We start from the raw sequence: 27,073 nt of genomic DNA, 5'->3' as shown, positions 1-27,073 counted from the left end.
TCAGTGTAAAAGTTATATTTTATTGCCATGCTACAAAATGTATGAAGTTGGCACTGATAGGGAAAAACAGAGAACAAAGGGCGGGAAGGGAAAGAGGGCAAAAGATGTTGTTACATGTATATAACAAGGTTTTAATCAACAGTGGTAAATTTTGCCAATATTAAAAATGCAAACCAAAATTTAAAATGCTGATATGAAACAGCATTAATATACAATTTATGCATAGTACAGTATCACTTATGTCTTTTATTAGAGAAATATGGAATGTTTATAAAAGAAATTAACCATAGGGGATAAAATTCCTATTTCATATACAATTTGGCAATGGTAGTCCCACTGTTAGACAATTTTTTATAAAAGAAAAAATTAAAAATCTAATAAGCTACCTTTATACAAAGTTGCTATATTTATGCCTTTACGTAGGAAAAAAACATTTATAATGCAAATTAGGACATACAATAATCTTACAATATTATACAATGTAATGAAAATAAAAACATAACACAAAATTTTTCCTTTATAAAATGTATATTTTGCATTTACTAATGCAAATGTGGCACACCGGTGACTACTGTACTATTAATACCAGTCTGTTTCCATGCTATTGTTGTCCAATTGTCATAGAATTGCAATTGTATCAATGCTACAAAAGAATTGTGTTATACCCCCAAAATATGAGGAAACAGGAATGGGGAATAGGGATGTGAAGAAGAAGGATAGATAGGGTGCTGGTTTGGGCAGAGTATATTGTAGTATGTTGTAAAATATCTGTTAATTTTTCAAGCCAAAAACATTTTCTATACATTCTGTAATTTCGTACCAATGCCTTTATTCAAATTTGGCAAAAATCAGAGAAAGGGTAATTAGTACCATATACCTCACATATCAGAAATATGAATAAGATGCCAATACATCAGTTACTTCTGAATGTTGTCTTTGATGGTATGTCTATTTCAAGGAGATATATATAGATATAGATATAGATATATATATGTATGTATATCCACACATACATACATATATATTTATACACACACACACTACACATTGCACAAAACAACTGGGCATTACGGATTACGAACTGCACAGGGGGAAGTGGGAAGTACTTTTTAGCTTGTTAAAACCTTTACCTTGAGGCAAAAATACGGTGGCACATTATTGGGAAATTATGAAAACATAAGGCCCCTGTCCCATTTTTAATAGAACATTATTGAGGTACATTTTTATATGTTGTGCCACAGATTTTTTTGAGGGGGAAGGAATAAACAAACACTAGCTTGACTTATAACATTGAACTGTGGGGTCAACATTAATATCTATAAAAACAAAGATTGCTTGGCAAATTTTCTTAAGTCCCAAATGTGATCTATTCTGGATATACTGGGAAGTGAAAAGCTTTTTGCTGAGTCTTCAAGAGTAAAGTGCATATCTCATCACTCCACAGCAGCAGTAAATAAAAGGAACTATTTGCCAATCTTCCTGGAGGGAGGGAAGGCACCATATTTTCATTTTTAAAAGAAGATGAAACTGGGAAATAAAACACATGAAGAAAAAACACAGGTAATACCCATATCAATTTCCAACCCCTGATCTGGGATAAAAAGCTGTTATCACCTGTATGGATAAAAGAGGACTCTATCAGGGGGAGAGCATATAAACAATGAGTATATTTCCAAAACCAGTAAGTGGGATCGTATGGTCTATCAAAGAACAGAATAGCTAAAATTAGGTCTGTCTCAGAAAATCTGAAACTTATGGCCACAATTATATCCCAATAAAATATCTCGTTCTAAAATGTACCTAGTAACTGGTACATTCTTCCAGGACAGAGCTTAATGCCCATGGCTAGACTACTGCAAAGGACAAGTAGTGTTCCACATTACTTTTTATTAAATAGGAACACGGGTGATTTCCAGAGACATCTAGAAATAAACACCAGTTGTATACATCTTCCTAATACTCATAGTACCTAAAATCAAATTCTTAGCAGACAAATTGGTCCCATTTTCATTTTTAAAGCACACAGTATTTAAAGCATAAACTGCAATGATTATATCGGAGCTACCTAAAATATATAAAGACTAATTAGAATCTGGAAGGAAAAGGAAAATGATGAGGAAAAGAAAGAAAATAAAGTATCCAACCTCCAAAATGAATCAATAGGTCAGCCCTTTCATTTGGAGGCTCTGTCTTGCCCGCTTGTTTTGGAGAAAACCACGTGTACTGGTTCCATTATTATTCTTATTCCTCGTTACAAAAACCAACACATAAATTTGGCACGATTAGCATTCTACTCAGAAGAAAGCATAAATGGAACAATATATTAAAAATGGAAACTGCACACCTATACCGCTATTCTCTTTTTAGAGAACAGTGAACACTTTAGTCAAGCACCAAGTTCACAGAAAAGAAAAGAAGAAAATTCTGCTATGCACATAAACCGATGGCACTGAAAATAACAGACACCTTTAATAATTTATTTTCTTTATAATGGTCCCACTCTATTATTCTGCTAATCCAGTCACTGTCCTATATAATTAGGTTATTTACTGATCAGGTTGGGTGCTATATGACTGAAACCTTTTCATGCTAAATTAACGTTAGTTACATCAGATAGATCCAAATCATGACCTCAAACGCCCTCATATTTAGAGAAAACAGTACCCTAACCTTTCCACTCTACCTTCTCTTGTCTTCTCTACTGTTTGAGAAACTGGAACATTCTGATTTTCTAAGAGTTAGGCATGTGGAGTCTCATCAGTTTATAGACACTTCAATTCGGTTTAAATCCTAAATTATGACACAATCTCATTGCTAGAAGACTTCCACTGTACCTGCTATGCTGGCAACAATGCTAACACTCTCCTGAAATCAAGGGATAATCAAAGACCCAGCTGTGAGAAAGGACAGCCGAGCCGAGGAGCACTACCGTGGGCAGAGTAAAACCGCAGCCGTGTGACGAGGGAATCACTGCTAAAGTGCCGGGGGGGGGGGGAGCGCCCACAGAGAAACAGTACCGTTAGGGAGCTCTGCGTGTTAAAAGTTGCTTCCTTTTTGTCTCAGCTGTTAAAGAGATCACCAATGGACGCAAGGGAAATTTCAAATCGAGCGAATGTTTTTATCAACTTGAAAAGTAAACAGCATATAAATAAATACTGGACAAGGGCAACCCTGTTATAGAATAACAGTAAGTTCCAAATGAACCTTCAAAACCACAATTTGACAAAAATGCAAACTAAACAATGAACACATAATCCAATTTCAAAACTATATACAAACTCAAACATTTTAAATTGAAAAAGACATCAAGCAACAAAATAAGACATCCCAAACACCAAAGGAAAAAAACCGAAGGTAAATGGCAACCTGATGTCACAGATGCCTCCAGAAAACAATGTTATGGTTAATAATCTATAGGAGAGAAACTTTCAAGAGATCGTGGTTCAGATTTCCAAAGTTTTTGGGTAAAGTGACCTGAGACTGATTCTTGAGTCTAGTGGAATTCTCATTAAGATATCGGGGCATGCCCTTCAAATGACATCATGAGATGAGTGAACAGAAAATCTTGACTCCTTCCTGCCCTTCAACACACCAAGAGCAAACCACATTCACGGACATAGGACTCTTTCTAGTAACGCAGAAGGCAAAGGAACTGACTGGTATATAAGGAGGTGTGGTACTTCTACTTCCTTTACATATGTTTTGGCTCAAGTCAAAAAGCCTACAATTAACGAAATAAAGGATTCCTCACGTTACATGCTGGAGGCCATATACCATGAATAGTGAATCTACAAATATTACTTTCAAAGCCTAGAGTTATCTGTTAGCAATGCACATTATCAAGAGGCTTTATAAAATGTCTTAAACGCCAACCATGACTTAGACATGAATGATGTGCGTACGTCCGGAATATTGATACAAATCAACCAGCATTGTCACTCACTTCAACTCTCATTTTAAATAGGCACTGTGAGAATGGGGGTGCTGCTGGACAGTAATGAGTAGTATATACTGAAATGAGTGTTCTTTAAGGAGTACCTGCTCTACATTAATTCCCTTTAGTTAAAGAAGCACAGGAAATATTCAGAAAAAAAAAAATCTTATCAGTCTATAAAAGGAGTTAGTGTTTAGAAATGAAAATGAAGCACTCGCATCTTCATTTTTGAAAACTTCACAAAGGTGCAAACAAGGTAATGCTTTCCCGGCTCACATGGGCAGATCAGTACTATTATGTCTAGTCTTCCTAGATGTGCCATCGTCTCGTGGCAGTGCTTTCTGCAAACTTGACATAGCAGCAGTTCTCTCGATGTCGATCACAGCATACAGCTCTGTGCGCCTGGTAGGGGTCTGTGGAAGGGGAGTGGTAGGCGTTTTTGGAGTCTGAGGGTTGTCAGAGTCACTGCCACCTTCCAAGTCGACCTGTATGTAATTGAGCTGCCTGTGTTCTAAACTTGGGCGCCTGATATCAAAGTTAAAGACCGTCGGCGTACAGTCCCGACGCCTGGAAAACTCTATTTTGTGAGCACTTGCCGGCACTGTTACATTCTCTGTATTTACATAGTTATGCATTGGATCTAGATTATTATGGTAGCCATTTAGAGATGGGGTCTTTGGTCCTAAATTGTCATCTTCATCCCTACTTAGCTTGCGGGCTTCCCAAACAGGAGGCAAAGATGGTAAATTTTCATAGTTTAATAATGCAGTTCTTCTCTGAGCTGAGTTGTTGATATTCTGGGTATCTGAGGTACTGCTGGATGTCAGACGACCTCTCCTGACCCCTGAGGCACTAGGGATAGATAACCCATTTATATTCTCATACACCAGTTTGTTCACAGAGGGTGCCTCTCTGCGCTCATCGCTGTCATACCCAGTGTCCCATTCCGTGCTGTTTGCACCACTCCCACTGACTTGGTCTCTTCCAAGTTGCTCCAGTTTCTCTTTTTCCATTAACTGCTTTTGAACAGGGGTTGGTCCTAAGACAAATTTGACTCCTTCAGGTTCGAGAAGAATCTGAGGGTCCCTGTCCTCAATACTACTTGGTTCTTCTTTTGGTGTGTTGCTTTCAGCATTAGAAATCCTCGCCTCCAATGGGACGTGCACGCTTGTGCGGTGTTTCCGCTCTTCCTGCACTCCTGTGGTGTTGACATAGGTATGGACCTAAAACAAGCAGGAAAGTGAATCAATAACTTGCTTAAAACAAAAACAAAAATCGGTGACCGTATCAGTTAAGTTTATCGATTAACTTTCTTGATATACTCTTCCTTCAAAGCTTTTGTATCCATTTTTCACTAATAAAAAGGTGGGGAGAGGGGAGGAATGTAGAAAGATCTTCCTCACTTGATAAAAAAAATACTCTAAAATAACACATCACATTGTACTTGATACATGAAAATCAGTCTGTTAAAAAAAAAATCAGGAACAAATTGGGATTATCGTTTTGATGTTGTTTTAGAAATTCTCATCAATGCATTAAAACATGATTCGGAAATAAGGAATAGTGGCGCCTGTGTGGCTCAGTTGGTTAAGCATCTGACTTCAGTTCAGGTTATGATCTCGTGGTTCATGGGTTTGAGCCCCACATTGGGCTCCATGCTGATGGTGCACAGCCTGCTTGGGATTCTCTCTCTCCGTCCCTTCCCCGTGTGAGTGTACGCTCTCTCTCTCAAAATAAATAAATAGACTTAAAAAGAAAAAAAGAAATACAGAATAACAAGTATTAAAAAGAAGAGACAAATTTATCATGATTTACAGACGCTGTGACTATAAAAAGAGCATCTACTGGATTTAATAAGAGTACTGTAAAATGCATAGATATAAAATAAATACCACCTGCTAAGAAATCATCACTATTTAGAAAAGGTCAATGGTATCGTGAGGGAACAACACAAAAACATTTGGGAGACTATACATAAAATGTGAAAAACTCAAAATGCAAAACTGAGGGAAGTATAATTATAGTAAATAACACAAGAATTCATTTACTATGTAAAGAACACAAAGAAATAGGTTTCAAAACAGTAAAAATCTCCTAATGATATGGAGATATACATATGGAGATATACAAAGACATACAAAGATATACAAAGATATGTATAACTAATTAATATAGAGACAATATTCAACCAAATACTTCATTTCTCAAATGAAATACTCTGGGAGTAATACTCTGGGATATTAAATAGCTTCATAAAAACCCTGACAACAAAATCTACCTTTCTGCTAGTAGTCCACTAATATAAAAAGCAGCAAAAATTCCAAAAGCATTGGAGGTTATTATAACAGGAACTGGCCATTAGTTATATTTGCCTTTATCCATAGACACATCTCTCCTGTGAGCCTAAAAACTACCGTAATGCTACGTTTCCCTCCACGCTTGTAGATATTTGGCCTATGTCAGAAAATATATGCTGTTTCCTCTGACTCTTCACCACAAAAGTCACATGCAAACAGTGAAAGCTACAATTCAAATTGACTAAAATGTTCAAGTATTGGCGCAGCAACGCTCTAACCCCACACAATCTATTATCGCATCAGACAGCAGCGCACACTTACTTGCTCCTCAGCCACAAGCAAAGGATGAGTAGATTCTTCACCCACTGAAGGCAGGCGTGCACTTCCCACAGAAGGATGTCTGCTTGAAGGATGCGAGGAAGCATCTCCAAATGAGGGATATCGGGGATATCCATTAGGTAAATTCTGAGCAGCAAACCCTGGAGCTGAGTTTTTGTTTATTGGTTTAAGAAGGAAAGCAGGATATGGGGGGCAGGACAGACAGAATAAAAATGAATGAGAATCGAATAGGCCTGGAGAGAATTAAGCAAGGTGTTTCTGGTAAGACACAGCAGAAACCAGAGCACAAATAACATCCCCTTCCACTCCCAACTTTCCATTCACATTTTAGATAATATGGAACTTCTAATGTTTTCCTAATTAAAATATTTAAAATGTTTCTAATTATAGACGTAACAGTTTTTTAAAACTGATGACCATTATGCTTATGTTAGCCAATGGTGATCTCTAACATGTTACAGATTAAATAATCCATAATTCATAGTTTATAAATGTCTGTTATTCAAAATACAAGAGAAAAAACAGGTACTTACTTGTAGGTGTTCGAGGTGTTCTGGGGACTTCCAACTCTGTCTGATGATTATTCCTTTCTACAACTGGCTCTTCCACCACATTTATACTATTATTTTGCATAATCTCTTGCAACATGTTAAATAATTCTTCTGCACGAGCACACTTAAAGGCGAAGATTCCTACAAATACAAAATAGAAGGGAAAAATAGTAGCCACAGCTTTAAAAAAGATACAGGAGCACCTGTCAAAGAACAAAATTGTGAAGTTAAGTATTCTATGCACTGACAGCAAGAAAGGCCTTTTAAATAAATGTCTGATAAATTAATGACATTCTGTTTCAAAACATAAGCCCAAAAGGAAATTCACAGAATAATTTTCATATGTCTAAGAGAGATGGCCCAAAACAAGGCAGACAAAAACAAGATTTGAACACTTACTTTAGACTGTTTCTTAACAGCAGGGGGAGCCCAAATCACCGTTATGGGCAGATGATCCTTTACCATTTGACCGTCCCTTACTTGGTGGTTTACGATCCTTACCTTGTTTAATTATTACAACAATTCTGTAAGGTAGGCATTAGCATACCTCTCTGATAAAGCAGAAACCTGATGTTTGACAGAAATTGTGTAACTTGTCCGGGCCTTTCACACAGTAGGCAGCAAAAAAACCAAACTATGTTCTCTTTGACTCCAAAGTTTAGGTTCTTTCCCCAAAAAGTAATAACAGTAAAGAAACATAGCCAATTTACTGCAACTAATCATATGCTGAAAATCTTAAAGTTAATAATATGAGTCAAAATTCTGGACACAGAGAATATGCTTAATGAATGCCTGATAAATGAATACATAGCTTATTATATCTCTGAACAATCCACTTCTTTGGGGGAATTTTTTTTCTGACAGGAGAGAACTAAAGTATTAATGTAAACATTCTATACAGGATAAATGAAAGAACAATTTTCAAATGTGAAAATGTTTCTAGAAAAACAAAATTAAAGGCTCTACCTACCTTGTCCAGTTTGACACCTTCGACCACTTTCAAAAGAAAAGAGATTTGAATCATAGCCATAGCGCCGCAGGCAGAGGTAGTGCCATTTTACTGAATCACGTTTGCGAGTGTATAAAATCAGTTCTGTGTCTGTAAGTTCCATAATGCCAGAACCTAACTCATTCCCATCATCATCCACATTAATGACCTAAAAAAAGAAAGTTCAATTAATGCTAACCTGATGCTCCCACTTGACGGTCATACACACATTTCACCAATTTGTCAGCAAAATGCACTATTGTTGATTGGTTCAGTTATTCGCTCTTTTGTTAGCTCATTCATCAACCAATGTGTTTTCAGGGCACGAACTATGTAGCAATGTAAGATCTGCTTCTATCCACAAGCGACTCACATTCCCAGTGAGAATATAAGATATACAAACATGAAATCAACAATACAAAGCTGTATAGGAGTAGTAGACAAATGAGTGCAACAGAGGTTGCAAAAGACAGCAACTGTGGCCTAGGGTTGCTGGAGAAGTCTTCACCAAAGAGGAGGAGGGACTTCAGCTGGGCCTCAGGAGAGAGCTGGTGGGTCAGGGCTTGTAGGGCATATCCTGACGATGCAGTGCTACAGCACAAAGAAGGTATGTTTCAGAGAGACCAAGACAAGACTGGCACAGAGTTCATGGAAGGGAAGGCCTTGCACTGCTGAGTTTCTGAAAATGGCCAGACAGGTAACACTTCAGGAGAACTGTCTATATTCCTGGGGTAGGCAGAGCGCTTTGCACATACTTTTCCCATTTAATCCTCGTAACAATCCTAAACTGCAGGTAATACGATTTTCTCCACTGTACTGTACACAAACGGAACAAACCTGCCCAAGGTCACAAAGCTACAAAGCCACAGGGTTTCAACTTACACCTAGGTTTGTGTGATCCAGAGGCTATGACTTACGACAACTTGAGGTCAGACTACGAGAGACACTAAATGGCTGTGAATAGGTAAGAAATGGAACATTTATGCTCTAGGTAACAGAACACCATGGAAGTTTTACGATGATGAAAGAGTAAGATCAATATGATGTCAACTGCAGGATGGATCACAAAGGTGACGGACTCAAGGGTAGAGTCCAGCTAAGAAATTATCCAGGCACATGAAGCAATGACTGGGATGTGGTGACCAGACTGAAGAGGCACCTATAAAATGGCATTTAAAAAAGTATTTCTAGAACTGTATGGCTAGTTGGATACTCAGGACCAAAGGAAAAGTAAAAGAGGATTCCACACTGTCAGTAAGAACATACTGTCATCATTTGTTAAAACAAGAAAAGGCAGAGTGGACACAAAGAGAAATAAAAGGGTCCAGAAATAAAAGGGTAAGGAAGTAAGATATATTAAGCGAAGAAAAAGAACATCCAAGTAGGCAGTGAGAGATGTAACTCAACCAGTTTTACTAACCTTAAACTTGTTCCGATGGTTATCTGGGACAGTGTCTTTATCTGGACAGCTACAACAGCTACCCATGGCTTCTTCAGAAGACCATGTGAGCGCTACATGAAAGACAATTTGGAAAAAATTATTAAATGTAGGATATAAAAATCGTAAAACAGAAAAAGACTTTAGAAACCATCTAACACAGGGGCACCCAGGTGGCTCACTCGGTTATGTGCCGGACTCTTGATTTCACTTCAGGTCATGATCTCACGGCTTGTGGGTTCCAGCCCCTGCGACGGACTCTTCGCTGACAACATGGAGCCTGCTAGGGATTCTCTCTCTCCCTCTCGCTCTGCCCCTCCCCCACTCACTCTCTGTCTCTAAAAATAAATAAACTTAAAAAAAAAAAGAAAGAAACCACCTAACACAAGTCCTGCATTACTTTGATGAGGAAAATTAAGCCCAAGAAGGTATAGGGCTAAGCTAGATTTCACACATTCAGCTGCTGAATTTTGCTCAGTGATAATGAGAATAGTTGCATGAGGCAGACTTCACAGAAATCTCAAATTTCCAGTTTAATTTGCAAAGGTCTGCCTATTTTTAAATTACCTTAACAAAAACCAATTTAAGGTCTTATCTCATATGTAACACTATTTAAATGAAGTCATTTATGGAATTAACCCTTTATGGTTTGTCAGGAATTTCATGTCTTTCTTTTAATAAATTTCTAAAGGGATGTTGGACTTCTAGGTTGGCAGGTATTTTGATTCTTATTATTCACTGTAGTATCCTTTATGTACCTAACCAGGCCAAAGCTGACTGGTAAATAAGATACAAAAACAAATTTGGAACAGTTCATTAAGAGAGAAAGACAACCCAAAAATCAAGCGGTAACTTAACACAGAGAATATTGGCAAATTGATACAGCATGTCTGTGTAATCCTACTTTCCCACACAAGGTCAGAGACAGTAGGTTATAGGTGACATTAGTGTTCAAGAACACTGCAAATGAACAAAGATAAAATTCAAAACACTACTTACAAACAAGGGAAAGAATCAGAACGAATGTGATAATATTTGAAAAAGTGGAAGGAAAGGAAGCACAAAAAGCTACTAAATATTCAAAAACATAAATCTGGTAAAATTGGTTTAAAATTCTTCAGTCGTTCTTCATTATCTTCAGGAAAAAAATTTGAAGCTTGTCCGTATGACATGAGGTTCTTCACAATCTCATCCCTGGACACAGATCTAGTCTGAACTCTCCTTGTCTCTGCTTCAAGCCCTACCCAGTCATACTAAACAGTCCCCAGAGCAGCTTGTCCCCTCACACCCTTCCATGCTGCTCCTTTCCTTTCTTAAGATCCAATCAGAGTACAGTGATTTAGGGAGGCTTCGCTGATTCTAAGCAAACTGGGAGGGTTACACTTTTTATGTATCCCCCAAGGCACCCTGGGCTTCCCAATATCACAGCATTTTCACACTGTTTATTTAAGTATTATTCTCCCTGCTCCCCCACCCCCCACCCCCCGCCCCGTAAGCTCCTTCCTAAGCAGGGACAGACCTTATCCAGTTTTTGCATTCCCCATGCCCTAACACACCACCTAGCACCACAGAGCGGGAAGCTCTAAGTCTCTTGTGAGCTGAATGAATTGAACTGTACTAAATAAAGATAAAAAAGGCTGGCAGGTATAAGTATGAGGCAGATGAAAAAGTACATTAGCGTACAAACCAAAAGAAGTGATAAATAGTAAAGTTAAGACTCATGTTTGGTAGTTTGCTCCAGGTAATATGCCAGCTAAATATCATGGCATAAAGATGATTAAGTCACAGGGGCACCTGAGTGGCTCAGTCAGGTAAGTATCCAATTCTTGATCTCGGCTCAGGTCATGATCTCACAGTTCGTGAGTTTGAGCCCTGCATTGGGCTTTGTGCTGACAGCATGGAGCCTGCTTGGGATTCTCTCTCTCTCTCCCCCACTCTCTCTGCCCCTCCTCAGCTCCCATTCTCTCTCTCTTAAAATACATAAAACAAACATTAACAACAACAAAAAAAGATGATTAAGTCACAGTATGTACTTCTGAAAAGTCATGAGTCTAAAGGGAGAGACAGAGATGTAAATAGATAATGCATTATGTTTAAACCTTATATTAGAATCTGAGAAGAGTTCTGTGGGCACAGTAAAGGGAGCAAATAACTTTCTGGGTTAACAGGGCAGGAAGCACCATTTGAACTGGTACTTAAAAAGGTGAGCAGAAACGGTGTGCTGGACACAGAACAGAAATAGGTAGTTGAGACAGATAAAAGAGTACAAAGGTAAGGTCATGAAAGATCATGAAAGGTGATCTTGCATTCAGGAGAAAGTGAGGTGTCCAATACAGCTAGAATACAGGCAGGCTGTAACAAAGAGCAGGGGCCAAACCATATAAAGGGTCCTGAACAATGAGGTAGGATCTGGGACTCCAACTAGCTAGACATCCTTCAGTGTCCTCACAGTCACACGGACATGACTCTATCATGGCATTTATCATATTCTATTGTACTGTTTATCTGTCTCAACATTCACTTCACTGTAATTTCCCTAAAGATAGGAGCCTTCTCTAAGCACTAAGCATATCACCTGACATAGCACATGGTTCATCAATATTTACTTTTTAAAAATTAATGCAACTGGAGACACCTGGGTGACTCAGTTGGTTAAGTGCCTGACTCTTAATTTCGGCTCAGGTCATGATCTCATGGGTTTGTGAGATCGAGCCCCACATCAGGCTCTGCAATGACAGCTTGGAGCCTGCTTGGGATTCTCTCTTCCTCTCTCTCTACTCTTCTCCCACTCTCTCTCTCTCTTTCTTAAAATAAACAAACATGGAAAAATTAATACAGGCGTACCTTGGGGATACTGCAGGTTTGGTTCTAGACCACAGTAAAAAAGCAAGTATTGCAATAAAGCAAGTGAAATCAACTTTTTGGTTTCCAGTGCATATAAAAGTTATGTTTAGGGGCACCTGGGGGGCTCAGTCCATTAAACCTCCAACTCTTGATTTCGGCTCAGGTCATGATCTCATGGTTTGTGAGACTGAGCCCCATGTTGGGCTCTGTACTGATGACACAGAGCCTGCTTGGGATTCTGTCTCTCTCTCTCCCTCTCTCTCTGCACTTCCCCTGCTCGTTCTTTCTTTCTCTCTCAAAATAAATAAACCTTTAAAAAAAAAGTTATGTTTACACTATATGACAGTCCATTAAATGTGTAGTAGTGTGTCCAACAAAACAATGTACTTTAATTAAAAAAGACTTCCTGCTAAAAATGCTAACCATCATTTAAGCTCTTCAGTGAGTCATCATCACCGATCTCAGATTATCATAATAAATACAATAATAAAAGAGTTTTAACTATTGTGTGAATTACCAAAATGTGACACAGAGACACAAAGTGAGCAAATGCTGTTGGGAAAATGGCATTGATAGGCTTGTTCAAAGCAAGAGTGTCACAAATCTTCAATTCATAAAAATCACAGTATCTGGAAAGCACAATAAGCAAAGCACAATAAAACAAGGTATGCCTGAAAATATTTAATAAATTATATGATGAGAAAGAGGCAAAAGAATATTTAAAACATTTTTTTAAAGTAGAGGGATAATTGACAGAAACAAAGTCTTTTTAAAATTATACATCTAGGGGCGCCTGGGTGGCGCAGTCGGTTAAACGTCCGACTTCAGCCAGGTCACGATCTCGCGGTCCGTGAGTTCGAGCCCCACGTCAGGCTCTGGGCTGATGGCTCAGAGCCTGGAGCCTGTTTCCGATTCTGTGTCTCCCTCTCTCTCTGCCCCTCCCCCGTTCATGCTCTGTCTCTCTCTGTCCCAAAAATAAATAAACGTTGAAAAAAAAATTTTTTTTAAATAAAATTATACATCTATCCTTACCAATGACCTGCTCATGAATATAAAGAGCTAAAAGATTACTATAGTGTGGCTTCTGCCTCAAAACATTCAAAGGAGTGTTTTTAAACAATTCCTCAAATGAAATAAAAAATCATCCCTCTTTTTTGTTGTTGTTGTTATTGTTTTGTTTTAAAGATTTTTAAATATCTTTCTAAGTTATCTCTACACCCAACTTGGGGCTCAAACCTACAAGCCTGAGATCAAAAGTCGCACGCTCCACCAGCTGGCCCACTAAACGCCCCTAGAAAATCATTCTTCTATTTGCCACCTTCATGGGCTACCTGTTAAGGCAGCACCTCCCGTGCGGTCAGGGACATTTGAATGGCGGTGCAAACTACTTAGAAACTCTATCCACACTGAGTGTTTCAATTCGGCACAACAACAATTAATGAAAAGCCTAATATGTGACACAAAAGCCTCGTGTGCCATGCTAAGGAGAATGGATTTCATCCTACACATGATGGAAACACAGTAAAGAATGGGAAGCAGGAAAGCGAGTTGCTCATGACTTCATTTTAAATATATCCACCTGCAGAATAAATTGAAGTGGCAGTTCAGTTCAGAGAAGAAAAACCAGTTAGGGAATATTGAGAAATGAAATATGCTACAGACCTAAAACCAGTGCAGCAGTAGTAGGGAGACACAAGAGATGAATTTTTAAAATATTTAGGAAGGCAAGTGAGCAGCACGAAGTGGCTGGCTAGGCATACGGAAAGGAAGAGGCAGCTTCCAGTGTGGCAGATGAAGGGGGCTGGTTCCATTACCTGAGACAGAAAAAAGCATGGTAGTTTTCAAGTGGAAGTGATGGTGGTTAGCTCAGTTTTAGCCATGTTGAGATGCTAGAGAACAACCAAATGGAGATATACAACAGAGAGTTAAATACACAAGTATAGATTTGAGGAAGGGGTAAAATATTGATACACACAGAATATTTGAAGCTGTCAAACAGAAAACACTGCCCAAGGATAGTATCGAGAGTGGTCTACAGTTAAAATTCTGGGGAATACAAATGTAGAAATACTGGATTAGAGGTAAGCGAGTGAAGGAGGAAAAAAAAAAAAAAACCAGAATTGTACAAACTGAAAAAAGAAAGTGTCAAGAAGGAGGGTTCCATCATGGGAGACTGGTAGAGGCGGAAACCAAACTGAAGTGAACAAATGGAAGATAAGGAAGTAGCCCCCCAGAGAACAGAAACTGCTCTTTCCCGAACAGGTTCAGAAAGGGAAGGGCAGAGCGTGACAGCGTAGACAGACATGGTTTCAAAAGAAAATATGCTGCTTGAGTTATTTGTTTTCAGATGACATAGATTTACACAGGTTTGTAATCAGTAGGTCAAGAAAGGTTAAAATTTTTAGGAAAAAAAAAAAACCAAAGGAAAAAAATGAGTTATATGGTAGATCAAGACAGACAGGGAGACTGGAGAAGAGGAGTTCCAGGGCTCAGAATGAGAAGTCTGCCCACAGAAGTAGGACTGCCTTGTCCTGAGGAGAGAGGGAAGAAAATAAGAATGGGTGGGACCCAGCAGAAAAACTGAAGTAGGTAACACTTATCATCCTAAATTCCCTTTGTAAAATAGAAAGCAAGTTTGCAGAATGAGGGACTTGAGGCAAACGGTAGGATTATTCACCAGGGGGCTACCCACGAAAGGTAGCAGGATTATTCAGTAGGCTGCACTCAGAGTTCAGCAGAGGTTGGAGAGGAAGATGGCACTGTTTTTGCAGCAGTGCTCAGCCGTCCAGAGGGCAGATGGTTCCGGCGACCCAGGCTCAGAGGGTAAGAGGACAAGGAAATTAGAGGATACTGGCAATAAGGGGGTTTGAAGTGATGGAACATCAGGTCCGGTCGGGAAAGAAGTAAAAAAAGAAGAGGGCTGATGAAATGGACAAACCAGAGGCAAAAAGGAACAGGAGGCCTCCGTAAGGTTAAAGAAAAGGCTCAGTCTGAGTGAGAGACTAGACAGCTGGAGCAACGGGAGGTTGTGGTCAATCTTCCAACACAGAAGGAGACTTTTTAGTGTGGAGCTCTCTTGCACATCTCTGACTCCTCCTCCAGAACCACAAACTCCTAGGCAAGGGGAAAGGCAAGATACTAGATATTCTGCATTTATGACCACCAGATTAGTATTTGGAGACCACATCTGAGTTATGTAAGACTTAATAATGTGCACTAAAACTGTAAATACTTGATAAGAAACCATATGATTTCACCATCTTACCCAACCAAATTCATAACTCAGCAAAAACCTATATAGACTAACTATGCTCACTCAAGAAAGTAGCTGAGATTACATTCAAGAACAAAAGATAGCTACCGTTTGGGAAGATTGGTATTGCACCAAGTTGCCTGAATATTTTTATTTTTATTTTTATTTTTTTAATGTTTATTTATTTGGTGGGGGGGGGGGGTGCACGCAGAGAAAGAAGGAGACACAGAATCTGAAGCAGGATCCAGGCTCTGAGCTGTCAGCACAGAGTCCAACACAGGGCTCCGGGCTCAAAGTCACAAACCGTGAGATCATGACCTGAGGCAAAGTCAGATGCTCAACTGACTGAGCCACTGAGGCGCCCCGATTATTTTAAATTTGTAAACATTGGATTAGTTTAATTAAAGCCACTTGTCCTTATTCTTTGGAGGGGACAGCAACTCAGGCCGCAATGTGACTACATTCAAGAAAACAATTAAAATATCCTGTTTAATTTGTGGGGGAAAAAAAGAGAATATAATTTGTGAACTTAATGTTTTTCTTTTTTTTTTTAAGATAAACCTCAACTTACCTAGATCTAGCCATTAATATTCTTAGCCTCTTCTGCAGCATCAGGAGTTTAATCATTCTTCAAAATACCATGTTTTCTTTGTTTGGTGACTTAACCTAGAAACAGAAAAAAGGCAAGAATTTATTTCTCTTAAAGCAATGATTTTCCTTATAAGACTTCCAGTAGCACTGTTAGTTCAGTTAATCTATTTAAATAAACTCAAAAGTATAAAAATCTGACAAATATAGAAGATCTATTTTTAAAATTAAAATGACATGTACATGTTACCATTCACACAGCCTTTTCAAAGGAAGAAGTAAACATGCTATATAGTCTAAGTTCTGTAATGTTTGGATATCAGAACCTTCATAAGGCATTGACTGGCTTCTCCACTACAGCTATGACACTGGACAACTCACTTCTCTATACTTATCTCCTCAGCCATAAAATGAGAGGTCAGACTAAACCACCTCCGACGTTCCTTTCCAACTCTAAAACCCCATTTCATCCTGTGGCAGGCTAATTCTCCACTTCCAGTCACTTTTCTTAAACCTTTCTGGCACTCCTCCCAAAGAGCAGACTTGAGAGTCCACTTGCTGTACCTTCCTAGTCTACAAGACCCCTCCAGAACCAAATCAGAGGAGTCAGTCATTAGGACTGTCATTAGTCAAGTCAGTCATTAGTCGGTCATTAGAACAAGCATGTCATAGAGTCACAGGATAATGGTATAACTTATAGCAATAAATTACAATTTAAAGTTTCAAGAGATTCCAACATACTTTTGGGAAATTTCTGGTCAATCAATTCCCTTTTTATAACACAGAAAAATATCAAACTTAAACATGGGCACTAACATTTACTGAATAACTACACTGTATCAGGCATTAGGGGTTTTGCAAATAGTCTCATTTTAATCTATATATTAACTAGAGTTAACAAATGATTGATTCCCAAAATGAACATTTCCAGGTATACCTGGCCGGCTCAGTCTGTTGGGCGTTTGATTCTTGATATGGCTCAGGTTATGATCCCAGGGTCACGGTCACAGGATTGAGCCCTGCATCGGGCTCTGCACTGAGCGTGGAGCCTACTTAAGATTCATTCTCTTTCTCTCTCTCTCTCTCTCAGGGCACCTGACTGGCTCAGTGGATTAAGTGTCTAACTTTGGCTCAGGTCATGATCTGGCAGTTTGTGGGTTTGAGCCCTGTGTTCGGCCCTGTGCTGACAGCTCAGAGCCTGGAGCCTGCTTCAGATTCTGTGTCTCCCCCTCTCACTGCCCCTCCCCCATTCACACTCTATCTCTCTCAAAAATAAACATTAAAAAAAAAAGATTCTCTCTCTCTCTCCCTCCCCCCACTCTCTAAGAAGATAAAAATTAGATAAATAAAATAAATTTAAGAAACTACAAAATGAACATTTTTAAATCATGAATCCACATGCAAACAAAATTTTCAATTTTGGACTTCGAACCTATATACAAAATCAGCAGTTCAGCCAGGTGTGTTTGTGCCCCTCATAAGCTGCTGCTACAGCCCATGTTAGAGCAGGCGGCTACCCAGTGCCTCTGCTTTAGCACACCCTTCTTTTCTCCAGGAGATTAACATATATCATGCTTTTTGGCTTATAAAATTATGTGGCTAATTCCAACACAAATCATTGCTCTTACAAGAATACACATTGTTTGTTCATCTCTCTCTCCTGAGAGATGTCAGCCAATTAACTCAGGAAAATCTCTCTTCTCATTGATTCCACTTACAAGCATCTCACAACCTCCCTTCTGAAATAAGTTTAATTATAGTAAATATGACTAACAGAAGTGACAGTGACCCTTCTATAACCCTATACCAAGGAATAATCTTAAGTTTTGAAATAAAATATATCAAAGAATCAGTGTACCAACCTATAAGGCTCTAGAAAATATTGAAAAGCATCCAACAAAATCTATGAAAACTTTTTATTCTGTCCTACCTTCAGTCCTCTTTTTTTTTCTTTTCCTAATTTTTTTTTATTTGAGTAAAAGACACATAACATAAAATTGATTATCCTATCTATTTTTAAGTGCACAGTTTAGGAGAGTTAGATATATTCAATATTGTTGTGCAACCAATATCTAGACCTTCTTCATCTTAAAAGATCGAAACTCTGTACCCATTAAATAGCTCATTTCCCCTCCCAACGAATGCTGGCAACCACCATTCTACTTTCTGTTTTTATGAGTTTGACTACTCTAGGTACTGTATATAAATGAGATCATAGTATTTATCTTTTTTGTGCCTGCCTTATTTCACTAGGCATGATGTCCTTAAAGCTTATCCATGCTGTAACAGGTGTCACAGTTTCCTTTTAAAGCTGGAACAATATTCCACTACACACACACACACACACACACACACACACACACACACACGATTTTGCTTATCCATTCATCTATTGATGGACATTTATCCACCTTTTAGCTACTGTGAATAATGCAGCTGCTAATGTGAATGTACAAATATCTTTGAGACTGTGCTTTCAATTCAATGCTGCTGATCACATGGTAATTCTATTTTTTATTTTGTGAGGAACTGCCATTCTGTTTTCCTCAGCAGCTGTACCACTGATGTTCCCACGAGTATGCCTAAGAGTTCCAATTTCTCCACATCCTCACCAACATGTTTTCTGTTTTTGTTTGTTGGTATTAGCCATCCTAATGGGTATGAGATGTTATCTCCATGTAGTTTTGATTTGCATTTCCTTAATAATTAGTGATCTTGAGAATCTTTTTATGTGCTTAGTAATCATTCATATATCTTCTTTGGTGAAATGTCTATACAAGTCCTTGGCCTATTTTTGAGTTGGTATGTTTTTTAGTTTTGGACTCTAAAAATTTTTTTTAAGTTTACTGATTTTGAGAGAGAGACAGAGAGAGTGAGCAGGGGAGGGGCAGAGGGGGAGGGAGACAGAGAATCCCAGGCAGGCTCCGTGCTGTCAGTATGGAGCCTGATGTGGGGCTTGAACTCATGAACCATGAGATCATGACCTGAGCCGAAGCCAAGAATCGGACGCTTAACCAACTGAGCCACCCAGGCGCCCGCCCCTGTTCCGGACTTTTAGAAGTTCTCTATATATTTTGCATATTAATCTCTTATCAAATATATGGTTTGCAAATATTTCCCCCCATTCCGTGGGTTGCCATTTTCAGTCTGTTGAATAGTGTCTTTTCATGTACAAAATTTTTTATTTTTCGTGAAGTCCAATTTGTCTATTTTTGCCTTTGTTGCCTATGCTTCTGGTGTCATACCCAAGAAAGCAGTGCCAGATTCAATGTCGTGAAGCTTTTGTTTAATGTTTTTTTTTTTCTAAGAACTATATTGTTTTATGTTATATTTAGGTCTTTGATCCTTTTTGAGTTAATTTTTGTATGGGTGTTAGGTGAGGGTACAAGTTCATTCTTTTGCATATGGATATAGAGTTTCCCGAGCACCATGTTTTGAAAAGATTGTCCTTTCCCCATTGAATGGTATTGGCACTTTTGTCAAAACTTAGTTGACCATGTATGTGAGGGTTTGTTTCTGGATTCTCTATTCTATTCCACTGGTCTATCAGTCTGTCTTTATGCCAATACCATACTGTTTGATTACTGTAGCTATGTAATAAGTTTTGAAATCTGGAAGTGTGAGTCGCCCTGTTTTGCCTTTTTAAAAATACTTTAAAAAAATGTTTATTTATTTTGAGAAAGAGAAAAAGAGAGTGTGAGCAGGGGGACTGAGACAAAGAGAGAAAAGAGGGAATCCTAAGTAGGCTCTGTGTGTCAGCACAGATCCAATGTGGGGTTCGATCCCACAAACCACGAGATCGTGACCCAAGCTTTAAAATCAAGAGTCGAATGCTTAACCAACTGAGCCACCCAAGCGCCCCCTGTTCTTTTTCAAAAAAATGTTTTGGCTATTTGGGGTCCCCTGAGATTCTATATAAATTTTAGGGTGGGTTTTTCTATTTTTTGAAAAAAAAAACACCACTGGATTTTGATAGGGGTTGCACTGAATCTGCAGCTCTCTTTGAGGAGCACTCACATTTTAACAATATTACATCTTCTAATCCATGAACACAGGTGTGTTTAGTTATGTCTTCCTTAATGTCTTTCAGCAATGTTTTGTAGATTTTATTGTACAAGTCTTTCACCACCTTGGTTAACTTAATTCGTAAGTATTTTATTGATGCTACTGTAAATGGAACTGTTTTTGTAATTTCCATTCAGATTGTTCACTGCTAGTATATAGAAATGTAACTATTTTTTGCATATTGACTTTGTATCCTAGTATTTTGCTGAATTTATTAGTCCTAAAAAATTTTTGTGTGTGGAATCTTTCAATACATATGAGATCATATCATCTGCAAACAGATAGTTTTACTTCTTCCTTTCCAATTTGGATGCCTTCTATTTCTCTTTCTTGCCTAACTGCTCTGGCTAGAACTTCCAGTACTATGTTGAATAAAAGTGGTGAAAGCAGGCATCCTTGACTTGTTCCAATCTTAGAGGAAAGTCTTACAGTCTTTCAGTACTGAGTATGATGTTCACTGTGTGTTTTTAGAGGTGGATTTTGTCATGTTGAGGTAGTTTCCTTCTATTCCTCATTTTTTAAATTTTTCTACGATGAAAAAATATTCAATTTTGTCAAATGCTTGTTCTGCATCAGTTGAGATGATCATGTGGTTTTTTCCCTTCACGTCATTAATATGATACATTATGATGATTGATTTTTCTATGTTGTACCACTCTTGCATTTCAAGAATAAATCTCACTTTGTCATGTGGGATTTAATATGTTTCTGATTTACATATTAAATGTATGCTTGTATTTGCTAGTATTTTGGGGAGGATTTTTGCATCAATGTTCATAAGGGATATCGGGGGGCACTTGGCTGACTGACTCAGGCAGTGGACTATGCGACTCGATCCTGGGGTTGTGAGTCCAAGCCCCATGCTGGGTGTAGAGATTACTTAAAAATAAAATCTGTAAAAAAAAAAGGATCTTGGTCTGTAGTTTTCAGTGTCTTTGTCTGGGTTTGGCATCAGGGTAATGCTGTCCTCATGGAATGAATTAAGAGGTGTTCCCTCTTCAGTTTTTTGGAAAAGTTTGAGAAGGACTAATGTTAACTCTTTAAATGTTTGGTAGAACTCAACAGTGAAACCAATCCTCTTCTAGTCGGGATATTTTTGATTACTGGTTCAATCTCCTTACTAGGTCCATTCAGATTTTCTATTTGTGATTTTCTTGGTAGATTTTATTTCTAGGAATTTGTCCTTCATCAATGTTATCTAATTGATAGTTAGATACATTGTTAGTGTACAATTGTTCATAGTACTCTCTTATAGTACTTTTTATTTTGGTAAAATCAGTAATAATATCTCTTTCATTTCTTAATTTAGTAATTTGAATCTTCCCTCTTTTTTCTTTATCTAGTAAACATTTGCCAACTTTGTTGTCTTAAAGAATTAACTTTTTATTTCGTTGCTTTTTCTTTTTTTCCTATTCTCTGTATAACGTATCTCTGCTCTAAACATCATTATTTCCTTCCTTCTGTTAGCCTTGGTTTCAGTTTGTTCTTCTTTTTCTAGTTCCTTAAGTTAGTTACATTGTCATTTTGAAGTTTTCCTAATTTTTTAATGTAAGCACTTATAGCTGTAAATTTCCCCCTTAGTACTGCTTTCTCTGGATCCCATTCTTTTTGGCATGTTTCTATTTTCATTTATCTCTAAGTATTATCTAATTTTCCTTGTGATTTCTTCTTTGATACACTGATTGTTTAAAAGTGTGTTAATTTCCAGAATTTTATGATTTTTTCTCCAGTTTTCCTTCTGTTGTTGATTTTTAACTTCACCCCCATGGTTAGAGAAGATACTTTGTATGATATCTATTTTTTAAAATGTATTAAGAATTAATCTACAGCCTGACATATCATCTATCCTGAAAAATGTCCCATGTGTACTTGAGAAAAACGTGGATGCTACTATCGTTGGGTAGAGTGTTTCGTTTGTTTGTTAGATTCGGTTGGTTATGCACCCTAGTTCCTTACTGATATTGTCTAGTTGTTCTATCCATTATTGTGAGTAGGGTACTGAAGTCTCCAACTACTATTGTAAAACTGTCTATTTCTCCCTTCAATTCTGTCAGTTTTTACTTTGTATATTTTGATGATCTGTCATTAGGTACATAAATGTTTATAATTGCTATACTTTCTTGCTCTGTTGAATATTTTATTAATATATAATATTCTTGTCTCTTACAAACTTTTTAAATTTATAGTCTATTTTATCTGATATTAGTACAGCCACCTCTGACCTCATTTGGTTACAATTTGAATGCAATATATATTTCCATCTTTTCAATCTACTTGTCTTTGGATCTCTAAAGTGAGCCTCTTGTAGACAGCATATAGTTGGATCATGTGTTTTTATCCATTATGCCAATCTGTCTTTTGATTGGAGAGTTTAATGAATTTACAATTAAAATAATTACTGATAAGAAGGGACTTCTGTCATTTTGCTATTTGTTCTCTATATGCCTTAAGGTTTTTTGTCCCTCATTTCCTACATTACTGTTTTTGTGTTTAGGTTTTTTGTTTTTTTTTTTTTCCTGTAGTGAAATGTTTAAATTTCTTTCTGATTTCCTTTTGTGTGTGTTTTCTACAGATATTTTCTTTGTGGTTATCATGGGGATTAGATCACATCCTAAAGTTATAATAATCCAATGTGAATTTATACCAGCTTAACATCAATAACATATAAAAACTCTGCTTTCTTACAGCTCCATCCCCACTCCTTTCAGTTACTGATGTCCCAAAGCTCTGTGCTTATACTCATAGTGCCCCAAAAGATAAACTAATAATTCTTTTCCGATGTATTAGTTTCTTATATAGAAAACAAAAGAATTACAAGCCACAATTACAATATTAGCCTTTTTTCACCTTTAAATGTTATTTGTCTCTCAATCATGTAGAAAACAAAAAATGCAGTTATAAATCGTTGTTGCAACAGTACTAGTTTTTATAATTCCCCTGTATTCATCTCGAGTGAGATCTTCATTTCTCCATATGGCTTCAAGTTACTGTCTAGCATCCTTTCATTTCACGTTGCAGAACTCCCTTGCAAATTTCTTACAGAGCAGGTCTAGTGATAATGAACTTCCTCAGCTTTTGTTTATCTGGGAATGTCTTAATTTCTCCCTTACTTTTAGAGGACAGTTTGGCCAGATACAGAATTCTTGGTTGGCACTTTTTTTCTATGTTTATTTATTTTTCAGAGAGACAGACAGAATGCAAGCAGGGAAGGGGCAGAGAGAGAGGGAGACGCAGAATTCAAAGCAGGCTACAGTCTCTGAGCTGTCAGCACAGAGCCCAACACAGGGCTCAAACTCATGAACTGTGAGATCATGACCTGAGTCGAAGTCGGATGGTTAACCATTGAGCCACCCAGGTGCCCCAGGCAGTTTTTTTCTTTTAGCACTTTGAATATATAAGCCCACTGCCACCTGGCCTCCAAAGTTTTTAACTTTGCAATTTGCTGATAACTTTATTGAAGATCCCTTATATATGATGATTTGCTTCTCTCTTGCTGCTTTCAAGATTCCTTGTGTTTGGCTTTAGAAAGTTTAATTAAAATGTATCTTGATGTGGCAATCCCTATCAAAACAACACCAGCATTCTTTACAGAGCTAGGATAAACAATCCTAAAATTTGGAACCAAAAAACAAACAAAAAAAAACACCCAAATAGCCAAAGCTATCTTGAAAAAGAAAACCAAAGCTGGAGGCATTACAATCCCAGACTTCAAGCTGTATTACAAAGCTGTAATCATCAAGACAGTATGGTACCGGCACAAGAACACTCAGATCAATGGAACAGAATAGAGAACCCAGAAATGGACCCACAAACATATGGTCAACTAATCTTTGACAAAGCAGGAAAGAATATCCAATGGAATAAAGACGGTCTCTTTAGCAAATGGTGCTGGGAAACCTGGACAGCGACATGTAGAAAAATGAACCTGCACCACTTTCTTATACCATACACAAAAATAAACCAAAAATGGATGAAAGACCTAAATATAAGACAGGAAGCCATCAAAATCCTCAAGAAGAAAGCAGGCAAAAACCTCTTTGACCTTGGCTGCATCAACTTCTTACTCAACACGTCTCCAGAGGCAAGGGAAACAAAAGCAAAAATGAACTACTGGGACCTCATCAAGATAAAAAGCTTTTGCACAGCAAAGGAAACAATCAGCAAAACTAAAAGGCAACCGATGGAATGGGAGATGATATCTGCAAACGACATATCAGATAAAGGGTTAGTATCCAAAGTCTATAAAGAACTTACCAAACTCAGCACACAAAAAACAAATAATCCAGGGAAGAAATGGGCAAAAGCCATGGATAGACACTTCTCCAAAGAAGACATCCAGATGGCCAACCGACACGTGAAAAAATGTTCAACATCACTCATCATTAGGGAAATACAAATTAAAACCACAATGAGATACCACCTCACACCTGTCAGAATGGCTAACATTAACAACTCAGGCAACAACAGATGTTGGCAAGGATGCGGAGAAAGAGGATCTCTTTTGCATTGTTGGTGGGAAAGCAAGATGGTGCAGCCACTCTGGAAAACAGTAAGTATGGAGGTTCCTCAAAAAATTAAAAATAGAACTACCCTACAACCCAGCAATTGCACTACTAGGTATTTATCCAAAGGATACAGGTATGCTGTTTTGAAGGGGCACATGCACCCCAATGTTTATAACAGTGCTACTGACAATAGCCAAAGCATGAAAAGAGCCCAAATGTCCATCGATGGATGAATGGATAAAGAAGCTGTGGTATATATATACAATGGAGATTATTCAGCAATCAGAAAGAATGAAATCTTGCCATTTGCAACTACATGGATGGACCTAGAGGGTATTATGCTAAGTGAAATTAGTCAAAGAAAGACAAATATTATAACATAAAATATTATATGTTCACAGATGAACATAAGGGAGGGGAATCAAAAATAATATAAAAACATGGAGGGGACAAAACATAAGAAACTCTTAAATATAGAGAATAAATAGAGGGTTGCTGGAGGGGTTGTAGAAGGGGGGGGATGGGCTAAATGGGTAAGGGGCTTAAGGAACCTATCCCTGAAATCATTGTTGCACTATATGCTAATTTGGATGTAAATTAAAAAATAAATAAATTTTTAAAAATGTGTCTTGATGTGTGTCTCTTTGAGTTAATCTAAATTATTCAGAGTGCAAAGAGCTCCTTGGATGTTTACATTCATCGGTTCTTTCATCAAATTTGGGATGTTTTCAGCCCTTATTTCTTCAAATATTCTCTCTTCTAGCACTCCAATATGTATGTTGCTCCACTTGACTGTATCCTACAGGTCTCTTAGATTCTGTTCATTTTTCTTCAGTTTGTTTGATCTGTTCACTTTTTTTCAATCTGTTTTCTGTTCCTCAGACTTGATCATTTTCATGGTCCTATCTTCATGTTTGCTGACTCTTTGTTCTGCCTATTCACATCTGCCTTTGAATCTACTGATTTTTCCATTTTAGTTATTGTACTTTTCAGCTCCAGGATTTGATTTCTTTTTATTTATTCCTTTATTGGTATTTGTTTTCCAAATCTTCCTTTAGTTCTTTCAGTATCTTTAAGACAATTGTTTTTGTCTTTGTGTAATACATCTGTCATCAGGACTTTTTCAAGGGCAAGTTCTGTTGATTTCTTTTTTTCCTTCAAATGGGCCATACTTTCTTATTCCTTTGCCTTGTGATTTTGTTGTTGTTGAAAACTGGTATTTTAATCTAATGTGGTAACTCTGGAAATCAGATTTTCCCCTTTGCTGTTTCTTGCCATTTTATTTTTTTGATTGTCATAGGCTCCCTCTTTTGCCAACAGTCAGCCTAAGATATAAACTTAAGGTCTTCTCAGGTCTTTTCTGGGCCTTTTTCTGGGCATGTGTAGTCACTTTTGAAATCTTCCTGTATATGCAGTTGTTTTAGAATGTTGTAGTCTTGGGGCGCCTGGGTGGCGCAGTCGGTTAGGCGTCCGACTTCAGCCAGGTCACGATCTCGCGGTCCGTGAGTTCGAGCCCCGCGTCGGGCTCTGGGCTGATGGCTCAGAGCCTGGAGCCTGTTTCCGATTCTGTGTCTCCCTCTCTCTCTGCCCCTCCCCCATTCATGCTCTGTCTCTTTCTGTCCCAAAAAATAAATAAACGTTGAAAAAAAATTAAAAAAAAAAAAAAAAGAATGTTGTAGTCTTTAATGTCTGTTTCCCAGAGGGGGAGAAAGAGAAAACTGAATGGGGCAAAAGAAGGTGCTAGCCCTTTAAATCTCCCAGAAGTCACTTCAGCTGGAGGGGAAGAGCTTACAACAACAGGGAGAGGCTCAACAACAGTGGTTGATTGCCCATCTCTTCCTGTGTACTTCTGTGATCAGAAGCAGCAGTCAGTGACCCAAGCACAGATTTCTGACATTTGGAAGAGAAGATCCTTTTTGCCTATCTTGGCTCTCACAAGCTATGTGTAAGCTACACAGGACTAGAGAAGAGGATGGGTAGCTGTGCTGAGAGCTGAAACTGACCAAAATTAATCACAATTTATAGCCAAGACTTCTCCTAGCAGATGCAAATCTTTAATAACTCCAATTTACCAAAACAGTTATGTAAGATCCTGCCAGGGCAACTGTTGCCTATGTGGGGAGATTGATTCCTGATGCTTCCTATTTTACCATGTTCCCAGAATTCTCTCTGAACCTCTTTTTGAGTATCAATATATATATTCATTTTTGTTATTTTATTACTTGATTATTAGCACTGCCAAAGTACCATGAAGTTCTTTGCTTGCTTTTT

General features: G+C 37.9%; 1 protein-coding gene across 3 annotated transcripts in view; it reads right to left on the bottom strand.

Annotated features, from left to right (window-relative positions):
• Positions 1-27,073, bottom strand: part of FRS2 (fibroblast growth factor receptor substrate 2) — a 111,166-nt gene continuing 84,093 nt past the window's right edge. For all 3 annotated transcript variants that reach the window (XM_047064926.1, XM_047064925.1, XM_047064927.1), the window contains 6 exons: positions 16,216-16,310; positions 9,530-9,621; positions 8,092-8,278; positions 7,104-7,262; positions 6,553-6,716; positions 1-5,157 (listed from right to left, as the gene is read on the bottom strand). In XM_047064926.1, the coding sequence (XP_046920882.1) occupies positions 4,207-5,157; positions 6,553-6,716; positions 7,104-7,262; positions 8,092-8,278; positions 9,530-9,595 (1,527 nt within the window). In that variant the 5' untranslated portion in view covers positions 9,596-9,621; positions 16,216-16,310 and the 3' untranslated portion in view covers positions 1-4,206. The remainder of the gene's footprint in view (positions 5,158-6,552; positions 6,717-7,103; positions 7,263-8,091; positions 8,279-9,529; positions 9,622-16,215; positions 16,311-27,073) is intronic.

Source organism: Lynx rufus, unplaced genomic scaffold (genome assembly GCF_022079265.1).
Source record: "Lynx rufus isolate CCGP_SWC_20201006 ecotype Redwood Valley unplaced genomic scaffold, mLynRuf1.p SCAF_7, whole genome shotgun sequence".
In the NCBI taxonomy this organism is placed as follows: domain Eukaryota; kingdom Metazoa; phylum Chordata; class Mammalia; order Carnivora; family Felidae; genus Lynx; species Lynx rufus.
This window is presented reverse-complemented; position numbering and strand designations above follow the sequence as displayed.